The sequence below is a fragment of the Nerophis ophidion genome, linkage group LG17 (assembly GCF_033978795.1).
Source record: "Nerophis ophidion isolate RoL-2023_Sa linkage group LG17, RoL_Noph_v1.0, whole genome shotgun sequence".
Taxonomy (NCBI): domain Eukaryota; kingdom Metazoa; phylum Chordata; class Actinopteri; order Syngnathiformes; family Syngnathidae; genus Nerophis; species Nerophis ophidion.
Window position 1 is genome coordinate 32,705,581 of NC_084627.1, and position 20,344 is coordinate 32,725,924.

The following is a 20,344-nucleotide window of genomic DNA, read 5'->3' on the forward strand; positions in this document are numbered from 1 at the left end:
CGGGTTGCATGTTCGCTTGACCGCTCTGATCGATAGTAAAGTTTCACCTCCGGGAATTTTAAACAAGGAATCACCGTGTTTTTGTGTGGCTAAAGGCTAAAGTTTCCCAACTCCATCTTTCTACTTTGACTTCTCCAATATTAATTGAACAAATTGCAAAGGATTCAGCAACACAGATCTCCAAAATACTGTGTAATTATGCTGTTAAAGCAAACGTCTTTTAGCTGTGTGTGTGTGCAGCGCTCATATTTCCTAACAGTCTGTGACGTCACGCGTACACGTCATCATTACACGACGTTTCCAACAAGAAACTCGCAGGAAATTTAAAATTGCAATTTAGTAAACTAAAAAGGCCGTATTGGCATGTGTTGCAATGTTAATATTTCATCATTGATATATAAACTATCAGACTGTGAGGTGGGTTTCAGCAGGCCTTTAAGGTGAAATTATTGATACAACACAGACTATGTAGAACAATCAGAATACCTTTCTAGTATTTTTTGGGGAAAAACGCAACTAAAAATATGTGATAATGTATGCAGTCCATATTACATTGTTCATAGTGAATATATTACTCATTTGAAAACAATTTCACTTGCCACTTTTACTGTGCGCACTACTTTGGATCGAAGCAAAGAACATCAATTAATTTCAAATCATTGAAAGGGTGAACTTTAGTGGCTCTTGGAGGCTGGTGAACAGTCATCCTGCACACCAATAGGTTGTTCGCCCTTTCAGTGGCAAAAAAAAACCTTTTTAGTGGCCACCTTTTCCAATGAGACAATCTTTTGGGGAGAGGTATAAGGACATTGGTCTAAACCAGAGATTTCGAGGGAGCCCTATTTAGTTTGACATACAGTACATGGGCTCTTTCACACTGCCATTGCACTTACACCTGTTTCCTGAAAATTTTCCCCTAAATATTGTCTTATTTTAGAGGAAGAGTGGCCTAAAAAAGTTGTTTTGCCACTAAGAAGGCAAACAATCTATTATGCCATAACAGCAACTAGGGATGGGTACCTTTCACATTTACCGATATGCTACCAATTCCCAATATCTGGTAATTGAGACCAGCACTCAACAGTAGCAATTTTCATTACTTTGGTGTGTGATAACAAATGTTATTTTGTTTAGTAATAACATGTCACTTTTAACATTTAACATTTTGACTTTGCTGTCCAATTACATGAGGATTTTTTAAACTTTCATTCGCAAGTATGAATTAGTATGCATTTCAGTTTTGTACCAGCGGTGTTGGTGTAGTCAGGAATTAGTCTTTGCCATTAAGTTGAATGTGCCAGTTTTATCTTCGGTTGAGTCTAAGAAAGTGTTTAGACTGAAAAAATTGTATTTAATACACCCTAGCTGTTTAATACATGGGCAGCACGGTGGAACAAGCGTTAGTGCATCTGCCTCACAATACAAAGGTCCTGAATAGTCCTGAGTTCAGTCCTGGGCTCGGGATCTTTCTGTGTGGAGTTTGCATGTTCTCCCCCTGGCTTTGTTGGCATGGGAAATTGCAACATTGCCAAGAGGTAGTCTGCTACGAATACGACTGTTTGCCCGCCAATTGCTTGAGGCAGTGCTGAGCCTGCAACCGGACGTGACATCATTTGCAAAAAAAGGTAATGAAATATTGTCACTTTTACGTGAATTAGTAGTATAGACTTATTTCTGTCAGTAGCCTACCCATAAAAGTACAAAATTTGTTACCGATCTTTAGAGGCTCACTGAAACCCACTACTACCGACCACGCAGTCTGATAGTTTATACATCAATGATGAAATCTTAACATTGCAACACATGCCAATACGGACAGTTTAGTTTACTAAATTACAATTTTTAATTTCCCGCGGAGTTTCTTGGTGAAAACGTCGTGGAATGATGATGCGTATGATGACGCGTGCGCCTGACATCTCGGGTTGGAGGGGACATATTAGTCAGCACCACTTGCGGCTAAAAGTCGTCTCTTTTCATCGCGCAATTACACAGTATTTTGGACATCTGTGTTGCTGAATATTTTGCAATTTGTTCAATTAATAATGAAGAAGTCAAAGTAGAAAGATGGAAGTGGGAAGCTTTAGCCTTTAGCCACACAAACACACGGTGATTCCTTGTTTAAAATTCTCGGAGGTGAAGCTTAACTATGGATCAGAGCGGTCAAGTGAACATGGTTCCCGACCATTTGTCAACCGGCAAGTTTCGGTGAGAAAATTGTGGTAAAAAGTCGCCTCTTACCGGAGATCTGCGGAGCTTGCATCATCCGGGCAGCTGCCGTGACTTCCCTCAGACACTGGCATCAACACACCCGTGGACACACCCTTCTGACTATCAGGTACTGTTAAACTCACTAAAACACTAGAAACACAATAGAAAGATAAGGGATTTCCCAGAATTATCCTAGTAAATGTGTCAAAAACATCTGAATCGCTCCCAATGCAATCGCCTTTTTTTTTTTTACTTTGTTTTTTAATTTATTTTTTCTAGTCCTTCGCTATCAATATCCTCAAACATGAATCTTTCATCTTCGTTCAAATTAATGGGAAAATTGTCGTTTTCTCAGTCCAAATAGCTCTTGCTGGTGGAAGCTCCCATTATAAACAATGTAAGGATGTGAGGAGCCTTCACACCGGTGATGTCATCGGCTGCTACTTACGGTAAAGGCAAGGCTTTTTTATTAGCGACCAAAAGTTGCGAACTTAATCGTCGATGTTCTCTACTAAATCCTTTCAGCAAAAATATGGCAATATCGCGAAATGATCAAGTATGACACATAGAATGGACCTGCTATCCCCGTTTAAATAAGAAAATCTCATTTCAGAAGGCCTTTTATAGCAACAACATCCAGGTTGTCACCATGCCCACCATAAATACAGGGAAACACCACCCGTGAAACTTGGAAATGTATGCATCTTTTGGATGAAAGGTGAAACACAGTTTCCTTTTTTCAATTTTTGCTAATTAACATGAGCTGATGACTGATAATATACATAAATATGTCCCTTTGGATTCTCATAGGTTAAGAGAATGAATGTGTCTTTACAGATGCAAAAATGGGAAGACAGAGGGGAGGCCGACGTAAAATGTGTAAAATAAGTAAATGAACAATTAGTGAAACCAGGTCATAGACGTAGGAAAATGAAATGAAAGAAAAGAGGAGTCTGAGTTTAAACGTAGGGTATCTGCATGTGTTTTCTATCAACATGTCATTATCAGTAGGTAAAACTTTATTACTGCAGTAATGCTCTAATTAAGAGCTAATCATTGCCTTTAAACTGGACTGCACCAACAACGACTCACTGAGGCACCATTATCTCTAACTAAAACACAGCCTGAGACACACAAAAACAGAATGTTCCGGAGAGCGTCTAAATCAGTACTGATCAGTAAAACTGCTCAATAGAACCACTGGACGGAAGAACAACTCTATGTATAATGCATTTTGCTTTTCAGATGGAGTAGTATTAGTCATTAAAAAATGGGCCGGCCTTGGAATTTGCATAAACTTGCAGGTTTGACTTTTTGGCTCGATTTTAGTATATTTATTATTATCATGCCAAGTGCGGAGGGGACAACTTAATCTTTCTCTCCTGAGGGTTTTCCTGGATTTTGGGATCACATCTGGCTTGAGTATTTTAAATTTTTCCTTCCAAACTCTGACCTTACACACTTCTTCTTTGAAGTCAGAAACATGAACATGATCACTGCAAATGATACTCGTCTTTTGGACAAATTCGCTCACTACATGGGCTGCAGGCTCCTTATATTTACGGGTTGAGATTTGTTCTTTTTCTTTCAGCCGTATATAGCGTTTATACTCGTGTAAATTCTTTATTCATCACTCCAAGCAACGTTTGTAACTTTCACAGTATAACTAAAACTGTTTATACTCACTAAACCGTCCCATGTGTGATGTATTCATGAGTGTATTCATGCATATTTATTTGTACGTGCTATCTATCGTATGATGCTTGTGTCGTTAGCGTCACCTAATATGCTAACATGTTTACGAGTGTCTGTGTTAGTGTTAACTCAAAACAGCATTCTTTTTGTATTGTTTCAGTTTACAAATTCCTCAGTAAACCCACCATAACATCACCATGGAGTTATTGAGTCTGTTTAGCTAATTGAAGAGTTAGCTTCCACAGCTAGTCGGTCTATGACGATGACTTGCGTTTTGTTTGATCAGCCGTTATTTTCTGCTGTGTTAGAGTCATCATTTGGAAACAAATTAAGGTATGTACAAACCCCGTTTCCATATGAGTTAAGAAATTGTGTTAGATGCAAATATAAACGGAATACTATGATTTGCAAATAATGATTAAATTTAGAAATTGATGCCAGCAACACGTGACAAAGAAATTGGGAAAGGTGGCAATAAATACTGCTAAAGTTGAGAAATGCTCATCAAACACTTATTTGGAACATCCCACAGGTGTGCGGGCTAATTCGGAACAGGTGGGTGCCATGATTGGGTATAAAAACAGCTTCCACTAAATGCTAAGTAATTCACAAACAAGCAAGGGGCGAGGGTCACCAATTTCTCAGCAAATTGTCGAAACGTTTTAGAACAACATTTCTCAACGAGCTATAGAAAGGAATTTAGGGATTTACCATCTACGGTCCGTAAAATCATCAAAAAGGTTCAGAGAATCTGTAGAAGTCACTGCACATAAGCGATGCTTTTACGGACCTTTGAGCCCTCGGGTGGTACTGCATCAAAAACCGACATCAGTGTGTAAAGGATATCACCACATGGGCTCAGGAACATTTAAAAAAACCACTGTCAGTAACTACAGTTGGTCGCTACATCAGTAAATGCAAGTTAAAACTCTGCTATGCAAAGCAAAACCCATTTATCAACAACACCAAGGAATGCCGCTGTTTTCTCTGGGCCCAAGTGTGTATAGGATATCACCACATGGGCTCAGTAACACTTCAGAAAACCACTATCAGTAACTACAGTTGGTCGCTACATCTGTAAGTGCAAGTTAAAACTCTGCTATGCAAAGCAAAACTCATTTATCAACAATACCAAGGAACGCTGCTGTTTTTTCTGGGCCCGAGCTCATCTAAGATGGACTGATGCAAAGTGGAAAGGTGTTCTGTGGTCTGACGAGTCCACATTTCAAATTATATCTGGAAACTGTGGACGTGGTGTCCTCCGGAAAAAAGAGGAAAATAACCATCCGGATTTTTATAGGCGCAAAGTTCAAAAGCCAGCATCTGTGATGGTATAGGGGTGTTTTAGTGCCCAAGGCATGGGTAACTTACACATCTGTGAAGGCACCATTAATGCTGAAAGGTCCATACAGGTTTTGGAGCAACATATGTTGTCATCCAAGCAACGTTATCATAGACGCCCCTGCTTATTTCAGCAAGACAATGCCAAGCCACGTGTTACAACAGCGTGGTTTCATAGTAAAAGAGTGCGGGTACTTTCCTGGCCCGCCTGCTGTCCAGACCTGTCTCCCTTGGAAAATGTGTGGCACATTATGAAGCGTAAAATACGACAGTGGAGACCCCGGACTGTTGAACGACTGAAGCTCTACATAAAACAAGAATGGGAAATAATTCCACTTTCAAAGCTTCAACAGTTTCCTCATTTCCCAAACGTTTATTGAGTATTGTTAAAAGAAAAGATGATGTAACACAGTGGTGAACATGTCTTATCCCAACTATTTTGGCACATGTTGCAGCCATGAAATTCTAAGTTAATTATATTTTGCAAAAAAAAATAAAGTTTATGAGTTTGAACATCAAATATCTTGTCTTTGTAGTGCATTCAATTGAATATGGGTTGAAAAGGATTTGCAAATCATTGTATTCCGTTTATATTTACATCTAACTCAATTTCCCAACTCATATGGAAACAGGGTTTATAAATATACATTTACAGAATATTACTGTGTAAATCACATTTCACTTGTGGTTTATAATCCGGTGCGGCTAGTATATTTAAAAAAAAAAGGTTTTTCTTCTAAAATTTAGTGGGTGCGCTCTATGGTCCAGAAAATATGGTATGTCTTTTTTTCCTGGGGTTGAAAGATTAAAAAAATGCCTGCAAGATGCATTCAACATTGCAGCTAATGGGAGTCACCAATGTTGCCTTCAAAGCCCTCTAAAACAATGTCTAAAACCTCCATAGTTTTATATAAATGCTATAAGTATGTATACAATGTAGTAGCAGACACATTCATAGTATGTAATATAAACAACATTTGCCGTGTTTTGGCTATTTTAAGCAAGCTTCTTTCCTGCGTGCATTGATTTAAGTACTCATAGCAACATACTTCCTACTTCTGTCAATAAACGGAGCCGAGAGTCAGGAACAGCATGGCTTGGTGCTGTAAATGGGGAGCTTGCTGTCAGCTATGCTGACAGATATGGAGTGATTCTGGTGCACTGAGTGGCACACTCTGTTATGATTGATGGAATTGCTTTAATGTGCCAGGCAAGGAAGACATCGCTCCAAAAAAATTTATCACAACTAAAGACAAATTTTTTGCGCAAATAATTTTTGCAGCTGTTGAAACTATTTTCCCCCTACCCAAAATCAACTGAAAAAAATGTACCTGGCCAGCAGGCCCAGACAACGGTCCATCGAGTAAGTCACTATAATATGTATCATGATACATGCAGCACGGAATGCTTGTTACAACTATACTACACTGTCAAGCTAGCTGTCTACAAACAAAAAAACTAGCTGCCCTAGTTCAATCATCAATGACATCTATTTAACAAGACAAGAAGCAAGGAAATAAACAGAGACCGAGTTCAATTTGGCTCAATTGAGGAGAAACATGGCGACTGTACTCCCTGTACAGTCTTCCACCACGCTCTGGAGAAAAAAGGTTCAGGTCTCCTCTTTTATTTGAATATTCTCTGTTTACAGAACAACATCTGTTTCTAAAGGAATGGGGGTTATGTACACAGCTCTTGTTTTTGGTTACTTTAACACAAAAGGGGCGGCATGGCGTAGTGGGTAGAGCGGCCGTGCCAGATACCTGAGGGTTGCAGGTTCGCTTCCCACCTATTGACATCCCAAAAAGCGCTGTTGTTGTGTCCTTGGGCAGGACACTTCAGCCTTGCCCCCGGTGCTGCTCACACTGGTGAATGAATGATGAATGAATGATAGGTGGTGGTCGGCGCAAACTGGCGGCCACGCTTCCGTCAGTCTACCCCAGGGTAGCTGTGGCCACAGATGTAGCTTACCACCACCAGGTGTGAATGAATGATGGGTTCCCACTTCAATGTGAGCGCTTTGAGTATCTAACAATAGAAAAGCGCGATATAAATCTAATCCACCATTATTATTATTATTTTTAAAAAAAGATGCCTCGGCCTTGGGTTAGTCCTGGATTCAGCTTTGGCAGGTCTTGGATCACAATAGATAAACCACCTCCCTTCTCCTCCCATCATACACAATGGAATTTTCCAAGCTTTTGGCTTGACGCAACAAAGACAGCCTCTTGTCTGATCATTGGGAACGAAGAGAACAGAAAGTTTTTGGATAATTTACATAATTTTTTTTCTGACACTTAGTGCCAGCCATTTATTCGACAACAACAAACAATTACTTACAATGTTCACTTTCAGGATGCCGACCGATAGGATGGCTGAATCTTTCAGCAAAAGACGTGTACTCCAACTTGAGCTGGTAAATTCAGACTAGCCCTTGGGTATAAAATGTTGAGAACAAGCTGTCATCTTGCTTTATCTTTCAACCAATATTGCCAGATCCAAGTTGACTATTTATTGCTTTAGTGGGTCTGGAGTTTTAGTTGGTAATGAGTGGAATCTGAAAGTTGACCAACTTTTCGGCTTATGACCACAACCTTGTACAATACAGGTGCAAGGCATGATTGGTAATCTGTATGTCTCTGGTTTGGTCCGTCTCACTTTAGGTGAGTCAATTTGATTGGCAAGGTCCATACTTTGTGCATATTCCCATCATTTGGAAATAAATGCAGACTGAACCATTCTTTAGTTGTAATTAGTTATACAACCTGAAATATTTGTTAATTCCTTCACATAGAAAATATTGTGATTCATCATAAAGATGGTACCATATTACATAATACGCTAAATAACACTGCGTCAGTCTTTTGTAAGTGACGTCAGCAGGCTGATGCAGTCCCGCCCACATTTTGGAGCTAAAAGTCAGTGTTCCAAAATGTGCTGAAACTCATTTGAAAACACCTAAAATTGCTACTCGTTTCTATTTTTCTATTCTAATTTGGGGGCAGTTTTATCTGTAGACATCAGGTTTACGTCCAGACCTATGAAATAATTGCCAATGTTTTTAGCATAAAAGGGGCACTTTAAAACTAATATGTGCTTTCACGTCAGGGCCTCTCAAAGTCTCCAGTAACCCAAGAAAAAAAACAGTCACACAGTTTGAGAACGAATACTGTCTTAATTGGAAGAACCGTTTACAAATCTTTGTTGAATATGTTTTTGTTCCTGCATAAGATCTGACATTTAACACATCCTCATCAAAAAGCGACCAAAGAGTTGCTGAGTCCTCACAAAAGACTCGTGTGGGACTATTCCTTTGATGCTTATTTCTGTCTGGTGTTTATTTTTACAGTTCCGCCTCAGTTCCTCAACTATCCAACCAACACATATGCCTACGAATCCACCGACATCGAGCTGGAGTGTGCAGTGACAGGAAACCCAGCACCGACCATCCGCTGGTTAAAGAATGGAGAGGAAGTTATCCCTAGTGACTACTTTCAAATAGTGGTGAGCCAAGCAGAGCCAAGACAAACACACACACACACACACACACACACACACACACACACACACACACACACACACACACGAAACGGAAAGTCCAATGATTGTATTCAATTCAGTTTATGTCATATGTGGAACAGGTTTTGAAGCATGCTCCATACCTTTATATATTAAAGGGGATTGACATTTTGGTGTTAATGTTATGATGAAAAAGTCTATAAAACTGCCCAAACTATGTGGGGTTTCTGAATTGCTTTTGGCTTTTGTCTTTACAATGTTTTGTGGAATAAAGTTGGTACAAGGATATAAACAATAAACATAGCCATATCTATGATAGTAGTACATCATAGTGTAGTGTGGCTCAGAACGTAGGGCGGTAATCCAGAAACTGGAGTATCAATCACAATTTATTTATATAGCCCTTAATCACAAGTGCTTTAAAGGGTTTCACAAACCACAAGGACATTCGCTGTTCTTAACCCACTTCCAGACAAGGAAACACTTCAAAAGCCCAAACTGGAATAAGATGACACCTTGGCAAGGGACCACAGATGTGGGTACTCACCTTCAGGGTGACCGTCTGCAATGGATGCCGTATGGGTACACTTATTGAATTATTACATTATTAGACAATGTGAGAGTCCAGTCCATCGGGAAACTAACAGACGATCTTAGGGGAATATTCTTGCAGTATACAAGCCGGCAACGCAAAGACGTCACCAGCTGTGCATTGAAGAGTGACCCAACCCGGTTCACGATTTGGATCAGCCAGCGCTTCTTCCATACTGGTACCACTCGATAAAGTATCCATGACCACATGGTATCCTCTCCATGCAGGAGCAGAAAAGAAAAGCGGCAGGTCAACTGGTTTAAACAGGATCTATCCAAAAGTTAGGGTATATATGAGTTTCAAGGTTGGACTTGAATGCTTCCCCTAAGTAGCATCTCTAACTTTTGCCAATAGAGCCTTCCAGAGTACTGGAGCCCGAAAATAAAACGCTCAATTAATCAATCAATGTTTATTTATATAACCCTAAATCACAAGTGTCTTAAACGGCTGCACAAACCACAACGATATTCGCGGTACAGAGCCTACATAAGGGCAAGGAAAAACTCACCCCAGTAGGACGTCGATGTGAATGACTAGGAGAAAGCTTGGACCGCATATGTGGGCAATTCCCCCCTCTAAGGGGAGACCGAAAGCAATGGACGTTGAGTGGGTCTAACATAATATTGTGAAAGTCCAGTCCATAGTGGATCTAACATAATAGTGAGAGTCCAGTCCATACTGGATCTAACATAATACTGAGAGTCCAGTCCATAGTGGATCCAACATAATAGTGAGAGTCCAGTCCATAGTGGATCTAACATAATAGTGAGAGTCCAGTCCATAGTGGATCCAACATAATAGTGAGAGTCCAGTCCATAGTGGATCTAACATAATAGTGAGAGTCCAGTCCAGAGTGGATCTAACATGATAGTGAGAGTCCAGTCCATAGTGGATCTAACATAATAGTGAGAGTCCAGTCCATAGTGGATCTAACATAAAAGTGAGAGTCCAGTCCATAGTGGGGTCAGCAGGAGACCATCCCAAGCGGAGACGGGTCAGCAGCGCAGAGATGTCCCCAACCCCGGATCCCGACTCTGGACAGCCAGCACTTCATCCATGGCCACCGGACCTGTTTCCCCCTGTCCACAATGAAGAGGTGGGCAGAGAAGAAAAGACAAGAAACAGCAGATCAACTGGTCTAAAAAGGGTGTCTATTTAAAGGTTAGAGTGTCCAAATGAGTTTTAAGATGTGACTTAAATGCTTGTACTGAGGTAACATCTCTAACTGTTACCGGGAGGGCATTCCTGAGTACTGGAGCCCAAATAGAAAACGCTCTATAGCCCACAGACTTGTTTTTGGGTTCTGGGAATCACTAATAAGCTGGAGTTCTTTAAACGCAGATTCCTTGCCGGGACATATGGTACAATACAATCAGCAAGATAGGCTGAAGCTAGACCGTGTAGTATTTTATATGTAAGTCGTAAAACCTTAAAGTCACACCTTAAGTGCACAGAAGCCAGTGCAGGTGAGCCAGTACAGGCGTAATGTGATCAAACTTTCTTGTTCTTGTCAAAAGTCTAGCAGCCGCAATTTGTACCAACTGTAATCTTTTAATGCTAGACATGGGGAGACCCGAAAATATTACGTTACAGTAATCAAGACGAGACATAACAAACACATGAATAATTATCTCAGCGTCGGGGGTGAACAAAATGGAAGAAATTCAAGCGATTTTACGGAGATGAAAGAAGGCCGTTTTAGTAACACTTTTGATGTGTGACTCAAACGAGAGAGTTGGGTCGAAGATAATACCCAGATTCCTTACTGAGTCGCCTTGTGTAATTGTTTGGTTGTCAAATGTTAACGTTGTATTATTAAATAAAGGTCGGTGTCTAGCAGGACCGATAATCAGCATTTCCGTTTTTTTGGCGTTGAGTTGCAAAAAGATAGCGGACGTTTGATTTTATTAAGACACGCCTCCAGCTGACTACAATCCGAAATAAGATTTAAAAATCGGTACCATATTCTAAGTAAGAAAGACTTAATTTGGAGTTATTTGGACACTAGTTGAACATGTTCTAAGTAACAAACACTTAAGGGTTAGGGTTATGGTTATCGTAGTTTTGTGTTTTTTTATGTAAGAACAGATCATATTCATTAAGTGGTATTAAAGGGAGACTCATATACAACAACTTGGGGGAGGTATAGCTCGGTTGGTAGAGTGGCCTTGCCAGCAACTTCAGGGTTCCAGGTACGATGCTCGCTTTCGCCATCCTAGTCACTGTCGTCGTGTCCTTGGGCAAGACACTTTCCCCACCTGCTCCCAGTTCCACCCACACTGGTTTAAATGTAACTTGGATATTGGCTTTGAGTCACTAGAGAAAAGCACTATATAAATATAATTAATTTCACTTTAACTTCTTTACTTAGTACTAACAAGCAATCATTCTGAGGTTATTGAGGGAAGACTCTTAGTTAATGGCTGACCGGTTGTATAATAAGACCATGCAAAATAAGGCATTAATAAGTACTTAATAATGACTATTTAAGAGCCAATATGTTACTAATTTGCATTCTAATAAGCAACTAATAATGGTGAATATGTTTCTCATACTAAAGTGTTACCAAAAAATCATAAGACCACTTTAGCCCAAAAACATAACTCGAAGTGAATGATTTCCAATGGAATATAAAACAATTACAACCCAAACATTTTATGCAATTTAAGGAAGAATGTGTTTGCAAATCTTTATTGTCGTTTACAATGTTTTGAAATCTAAAAACCATTATTTTTGGTTACAAATCCTTTTGTGTGGTTGCTCAAAAAGACTTCAAACTCTCCGTAGAATGTAGCCAAAGTGAACCAAAGCGTGACCTTAAAAGCCTACTGAAACCCATTACTACCGACCACGCAGTCTGATAGTTTATATATCAATGATGGAATATTAACATTGCAACACATGCCAATACAGCCATTTTAGTTGACTAAATTGCAATTTTAAATTTCCCGGGATTTTCTTGTTGAAAACGTAGCGGAATGATGACGTGTACGCGTGACGTCACGGACTGTTAGGAAATATTAGCGCTGCGCACGCACACAGCTAAAAGTTTTCTGCTTTAACCGCATAATTACACAGTATTTTGGACATCTGTGTTGCTGAATCTTTTGCAATTTGTTCAATTAATAATGGAACAGTCAAAGTAGAAAGATGGAGTTTGGAAGCTTTAGCCTTTAGCCACACAAACACACGGTGATTCCTTGTTTGAAATTCCCGGAGGTGAAGCTTTCCTATGGATCAGAGCGGTCGAGCGAACATGGATCCCGACCAAAGGTCAACCAGCAGTTTTCGGTGAGAAAATTGTGGTAAAAAGTCGCCACTTACCGGAGATCAGCTGAGCTTGTGCCGTCCATACACCTGCCGCCGACTTCCATCAGACACTGGCCTCAAGACACCCATGGACACACATCATTCCGACTATTAGGTACTATTTAACTCAAAAAAACACTAGCAACACAATAGAAAGATAAGGGATTCTTAGAATTATCCTAGTAAATGTGTCTAAAAACATCTGAATCCGTCCCAAAGCAATCACAGTTTGTTTTTTTTAACTTGATTTTATTTTTTTTCTTACTAGTCCGTCGCTATCAATATCCTCAAACACAAATCTTTCATCTTCACTCAAATTAATGTGGAAATAGTCGTTTTTTCAGTCCGAATAGCTGTTTTTGTTGGAGGCTCCCATTAAAAACAATGTGTGGATGTGAGGAGCCATCAACGGGTGACGTCATCGTCTGCGACTTCCGGTAAAGGCAGGGCTTTTCTGTTAGCAACCAAAAGTTGCGAACTTTATCGTCGATATTTTCTACTAAATCCTTTCAGCAAAAATATGGCAATATCGCAAAATGATCAAGTATGACACATAGAATGGACCTGCTATCCCCGTTTTAAATAAGAAAATCTCATTTCAATAGGCCTTTAAAATGACCGTGTTTATGGCGAACCGTTAAAACCCCACTTTTCATCCCTGATTACAGAACCTACAGTCAAATCACAAATTGTTGAATTGATGCTCTCACACCGTTTTTCCACATGCTCTTTAGGTTTATGACATGTTTTTTTTGTTTGTTTGTTTAGGATGGCAGTAACCTGCAGATTTTGGGTTTGGTCAAGTCAGATGAAGGATTTTATCAGTGTGTGGCAGAGAACATCGCTGGCAGCTCACAGGCGATGGCTCAACTGTTGCTTCGAGAACCAGGTAGGAACTGCCACCCTACAAAGAATAATCATGTGTTGACACTGCAAATGATGAATCATCTACATTTCTACATGAGTAAAAACCTTCTCATCGTATTGGATTGTCTCTGACATTTGAATGTTGTCATTGTGAAACAGAAATACAGCAATACATATTTCAACCAATCACTCTTTTTACTGGAACCCTTGTAAGACCAACATTTACATCTCACATTGAACATAATTAAACCATCGACTGTCAACCCCCGTTTGACCTAATCACACATTTGATTTTTTATAGTCTGAAACATGTATAAGAAAAGACAAAATAAAAATATAAACTGTAGTTTGTGCAACGATTAAACTCGTAAAAGAGTTTTTCATTGACCGATTTAATTTCCGCATTTTCTGGATTCATATGCATGCACAGATGGAGGGGGTGCATGGATTCCAATGGGGAGCACGTCTCGCCAGAACACTGGCAAGAAGTGTTGGCATTCAATGGGAAAGTGTCTCCCGACACTGTGTTGTGCAAGGGTGTAAGACTGAGGTTCAGATTGGATGGTACACATAGGGCCTGTTTTGTTAAGATCTAAATACCATGCACTAAACCGCGTGTGCAATCTTTAAAATTGCGTGTACTATTAGTGGGCGTGTTGCATATGATCGACTAAGACTGCGTGTGCATTTGAAAAATGGTGCAGACTGCCTTATTTAAATGAGGATTTTACATTTATTTCATGGGTCATCACCACGGAGAAATTCTTATTTACTGCACATTTATGTTATCGTGCTTTTTATGGGCATTTTATACTATCCATCTATGATGGAACCCACTTTTTTTTGTCAGTGCTGAAGGTATGCACATTGGAGAGCGGCTGCATTCTCTGTGCTCAAGACGCAAAAAAATGCATATTTCACGTTTTTTTCATTCAGGAGATATATCAATTATATATTTGTGACAGACTCTCGCTGTCGTGTGGGTTCCATGGACCACCAAATAAGGACATTGTTGAGCAGGGTTGTGACTTGCAAATAAAACCTCAGTGCAGGTCGCTTTTCAGCTCCTCTTCTCCGCTCCCTCGTCGTCTGCCTCTGGCTCTCTTCCTCTCTTGCTCCACATCAGCTTCCCTCTGGCTCCTTTTAGTCTCTACGTCGCCCTTTTAAACGGTGCGAGAGGATTACTAAATTGTCCCCAGGTGCGCGATCCACGCACCTGATCTTGATTGCGGCATAGCTCCCGGCGCGCATCGCTCCCGGCGTGCCCCGCCTCGCCGCTCGCTCGCCGTCCCCGCCTCCTCGCCGCCCTGCCTCGCTGTCGGACTGCCGGCCCCGCCTCTCCACAATATTGTAAATAAAAAACAAGGACGGTAAAATACCAATTTCAGCAAAAGTGGTTGGCTAACTTTTCACATCCTGGTTACAGCTTGTTGATGGTGAACTCAGAGAGGCATGCGTATGTTGTAAAAATATGTTGGGAAGAGCTTTATTGTTTTGGTTTAGGGGGTCCCGTCATGGGTTCCGCCATTGTCTTCGCCCACACTGAGTCGACAAAGTTCCCTGCAAAATAAAACAACGACATTAACAGTACAAATGTAGTTGATTATTTTTGGTAAACTAAAGTTCCTTGTTGGTTAAAGTGCAATATTTCCAGGATGAAGTAGTTGGCCTGCTTTGAATAGTTGCTTGTATCACAGAGAGGGAGAGATGTAAAAAGTAGACGTCAGCTCCAAAGGCAAAGCTCTCAATTTACCGGTCGATCTACGTTCCCATCCTCACTTATGGTCATAAGCTTTGGGTTATAACCAAAGGGACAAGATCACGGTTACAAGCGGCCAAAATGAGTTTCCTCCGCCGGGTGGCGGGGCTCTCCCTTAGAGATAGTGTGAGAAGCTCTGCCATCTGAAGGGAAATCAATGTAAAGCTGCTCCTCCTCCAGGAGCCAGATGAGGTGGTTTGGGCATATGGTCAGGATACCACCCGAACGCCTCCCTAAGGAGGTGATTCGGGCACGTCCGACCGGCAGGAGGCCACGGGGAAGACCCAGGACACGTTGGGAAGACTACGTCTCCCGGCTGGCCTAGGAACGCCTTGGGATCCCCTGGGTAGAGCTGGACAAAGTGGCTGGGGAGAAAAAAGTCTGGCCTTCAGGCTGCTGCCCCTGCAACCCGACCTCGGATAAGCGGAAGAAGATGGATGGATGCATTTCCAGGATGAAGTAGTTGGTCTGTTTTGAATAGTTGCTTGTCCCACAGAGAGGGAGGGATGTAAAAAGTAGACGTCAGCACCAAATTACAGTATCTAAATTAACCATTTATTTGTGTGTGTGTGTGTGTGTGTGTGTGTGTGTGTGTGTGTGTTTGTGTGTGGTTGATAGGTTTTGTGCAAAACACTGGGAAGTAAACTCAAAATTAACTCAATAATGTTGTTTTTTTTCCTAACAAACGATACCCTTGTAAAACGAATACATCGGAGAATTCAATTTAATATTTCTACATATTTTATTCTTTCAGCGCAGATGGCAGCACACACACACACACACACACACACACATACACATTATGAGGGTCAGATGGTTGGTGTTATCGCTCGGTTGCTATCGCCACGGGAAACGAGAATCCCAGCAGGCTGCGCCGCATCCAATCAGTGGTCCCATGAGAAATCACAGTGTTTGTTTGAATGTCAGCGTACCACCTTGTTACCCTTGACAACCACAGGCCACTTGATCCTCCGAGTGACTCTTGAGACTGAGGGACGCACGTGCACACACATGAACCCCAGGGACAAGTGGTCAGGGGAGACTGGTGAGCTCCAGCTATTCAAATTAAAGCCTCCAAATGTCGCTAGTTATCTAAAGTTATCAAAAACAATGTACCACCATATTGTTTATTTAATTCATTTAAAAATGTACAGTAAATGTGTAATGATTGTCTCTGAGATGATTATTGCCGTTTGTATTTCACTAAATGACAGCAAATAGGCCCTGGAATGAGGTGGCGACTTGTCCAGGGCGTACTCCACCTTCCGCCCAAATGCAGCTGAGATAGACTCCAGCGACCCCGAAAAAGACAAGCGATAGAAAATGGATGGATTGATGGACAGCAAATAGAAATAGAGATAGAAATGTACAAGTTGACCATATCCGTACAGATATACTGTATGTTTTACCCCTTTTCAAAGTTATGAACAAGTTTTTTTTTTGTTTTTTTTTTGGGAGAGGTGCGACGGGGTTAAGGGTTGGGTCACTGAAAAAGTTAAAGAGACTTATATTTATTTAATTAAATTGGATGAAATATAAATATTGTAATTAATGTGAATACAACAGGTAATTGAGCACTTAGTGGTGATTGACGATACATTTAAACGATGATGTACACATTTTTGGTGTTAAGAAAAGTTAAAAATATTTAATAATATAGCAGTATTTACTATATACTGGCAACTTGTTTGTGGAGGTAAAGGCTTCATAATTTTTTATAACTGGCTATGATGTGTGTATTTATTTTTAAAAAGGCTAAAATAAATTGTTATAAGCGTATTCGAAGGCAGGGTGGCTAATTGGTATCAACATATCTTTTTATTGCTACATTATATTAATTTTGCTGTATTTTTCAGATGTGGCTGCTTATTTTATTATTACAATGTACGACAGGCTGCAATTTGAACAACCCCGGTTTATTTACATATGTTGTTCTGCCCTCATGAATGTTGTAATTTAGTTTGGCACATAAGTAACCGTCTTTTAAATTACAGATTAAAGGCCTACTGAAACCCACTACTACCCACCACGCAGTCTGATAGTTTATATATCAATGATGAAATATTAACATTGCAACACATGCCAATACGGCCTTTTTAGGTTACTAGATCGCAATTTTAAAATTCCCGGGAGTTTTTTCTTGAAAACGTCACGTAATGATGACGTGTATGCAAGACTGTTACGTAATATGAGCGCTGCACACACACACAGCTATAAATCGTCTGCTTTAACGGCATAATTACACAGTATTTTGGAAATCTGTGTTGCTGAACCCTTTGCAATTTGTTCAATTAATATTGGAGAAGTCAAAGTAGAAAGATGGAGTTGGGAAGCTTTAGCCTTTAGCCACACAAACACACGGTGATTCCTTGTTTAAAATTCACGGAGGTGAAACTTTACTATGGATCACAGCGAACATGGATCCCAACCAAATGTCAACCAGTAGGTTTCGGTAAGAAAATTGTGGTAAAAAGTCGCTTCTTACCGGAGATCAGCTGAGATTGTGCCGCCCATAAAACTGCCGTCGACTTCCCTGAGACACCGCGCGTAAACACACCTTTGACTATCAGGTACTGTTAAACTCACTAAAACACTAGCAACACCATAGAAAGATAAGGGATTTCCCAGAATTATCCTATTAAATGTGTCTAAAAACATCTGAATCCGTCCCAATGCAATCGCGTTTTTTTTTATTTTTTATTCTAGTCCGTCGCTATCAATATCCTCAAACACAAATCTTTCATCCTCGCTCAAATTAATGGATTAATTGTCGTTTTCTCGGTCCGAATAGCTGTTTTTGTTGGAGGCTCCCATTAAAAACAATGTGAAGATGTGAGGAGCCATCAACATGTGACGTCATCATCTGCGAGGCAGGGCTTTTCTCTTAGCACCGACAGTTGCGAACTTTATCGTGGATGTTCTCTACTAAATCCTTTCAGCAAAAATATGGCAATATCGCGAAATGATCAAGTATGACACATAGAATGGACCTGCTATCCCCGTTTGCATAAGAAAATCTCATTTCAGTAGGCCTTTAAAAGACTTCTACCTTGATGTTGTTTATTTAGTTTCCACAATAAAGTTACTGCGAAACTAAGCGCCCAGAGTAAAGTACATTATACTGTGTACACATGAAGTGTGCATCCATATAGGTATCACAATAACTAAATATTACAATGTGATATAAACTAAAAAAAAATAATCCAACCATACTGGATAAAGTATGACTCTTATGCCACTGGCTTAATGCTAACATACATACATAGGGACGGCGTGGCGCAGTGGGAGAGTGGCCGTGCGCAACCCGAGGGTCCCTGGTTCAAATCCCACCTAGTACCATCTTCGTCACGTCCGTTGTGTCCTGAGCAAGACACTTCACCCTTGCTCCTGATGGGTGCTGGTTGGCGCCTTGCATGGCAGCTCCCTCCATCAGTGTGTGAATGTGTGTGTGAATGGGTAAATGTGGAAGTAGTGTCAAAGCGCTTTGAGTACCTTGAAGGTAGAAAAGCGCTATACAAGTACAACCCATTTATAACCCATTTATACAATGTTCGGCTCCATTGACATGCTAACGGACATTAGGAGAAATTGTGATTGTTTTAAAGTCCTACAAATGTTTAACAAAGAGATTCTAACACAGCAACATCTTTAACTCTGAGCTAATAATAACTGTGCTGTCCAGTTGTTACATCGTATTGTCTTACACATCTGAGTGTCATTTGCAAGTATGCATTCATTTAGGTTTGTCCTAGCTGTAGTTGCCGTAGTCAGGAAGTAGTGTTTGCTGTTAAGTTGAATGTGCCAGTCTTGCATTTTGATGAGTCTTTACAAAGTGTTCATTCTGTACATATTCTATTTATTTCACACCTGATGTTTTAACATGCATCTTGGTTTTAGTTGTCTTTACCAAATATAGTCAATAGCATGTAAATAGCAAACTCAATATAAATTAGCATTGAGCTAGTGCATTTTCAAAAGTGGAACCTTACTTTTGATGGCTTTCTATCAGTCATACTTGCTTTTTTTTGCATGGGAATTTACAAATACGCCTGTTTGCCCACTAAGTGAGCCGGTTTCAGACATGACATTATGTGCAATAAAATGTATCAACATATGCTGCTGTTTCATTTTATGTGAATCAGTACACGTTAGTACTGTTTGGAAATGTGTTGATGCTTACAATAATTCCAGTACCCATCTTTAATACTTGGTGTAGAAAACCTTTAGATCAGATGTTTTGTGTGGTTGCAAACATTATAGGAAGGAATTTGGTCCACTGCTCATTACAAATACTCTTCAAATCCTGAAAGCGTTGAGGTCGTCTGTCTCTGTGTTATCTATTTTTATTATGGAGCTTCCTTTACAAATTATCTATTGGCTCAAGCACTGGAAACTACAGTACGTAGACCACTCCAAGATCTTAATATGCTTCTTGTTGAGCCACTCACTTAAGTTTTAAGATGGATTATGGATGGGTCTTCCAGCAAGTGGTTGACCTATCCATAACCCATCTTTGGTGGTCTGACAAAGGCCAGAAGGTTCTCATTCAAGATTCAAAAGGACATGGCACAGTTCATTGGACACTCAATACGATAAAATCCTCCTTAGCAGATACAGACCCAAAATCATGTTTCCACCTGTATTTCAAGTATTTGTAGTCTCGAAAACCTGGTTTTATTAAGGATTGTATGTGTTAAACAGCACATATATGTTATAGAGTGAAGGAATGTAAATATGTAGGAATAAAAATGACATAGAGTCCAGATGACTGAAATTTCAGTTCTCTTTCTGTATTTTTTGCTCCTGAAAAGGAATCTGGCAGTCTTTCCAATACAATCAATTAGATTTCAAGTGATTAGTAGATAACTAACAGTACTAGGAACGCCATTCGATATGTCGTCCCCTCTTGGTGTGTCATGCCTGTAAGTTTATGTTTTGGTTTTGGTCAGGTTATGTTTGGTTTTTTGGACATTTAAGTTCTGTCCTGGCACTTCCTGGTTTGTTTTCGTCTCCATGCCAACTCATTCGTTTTCACCTGTCATGTCACGTCCCTG

At 40.2% G+C, this 20,344-nt stretch overlaps 1 protein-coding gene across 2 annotated transcripts in view; it reads left to right on the forward strand.

The window, feature by feature from the left end:
- dcc (DCC netrin 1 receptor) overlaps positions 1 to 20,344 on the forward strand; it is an 803,111-nt gene that overhangs the window by 327,399 nt on the left and 455,368 nt on the right. For both annotated transcript variants that reach the window (XM_061876767.1, XM_061876768.1), the window contains exons 6-7: positions 8,594 to 8,748; positions 13,433 to 13,553. In XM_061876767.1, the coding sequence (XP_061732751.1) occupies positions 8,594 to 8,748; positions 13,433 to 13,553 (276 nt within the window). The remainder of the gene's footprint in view (positions 1 to 8,593; positions 8,749 to 13,432; positions 13,554 to 20,344) is intronic.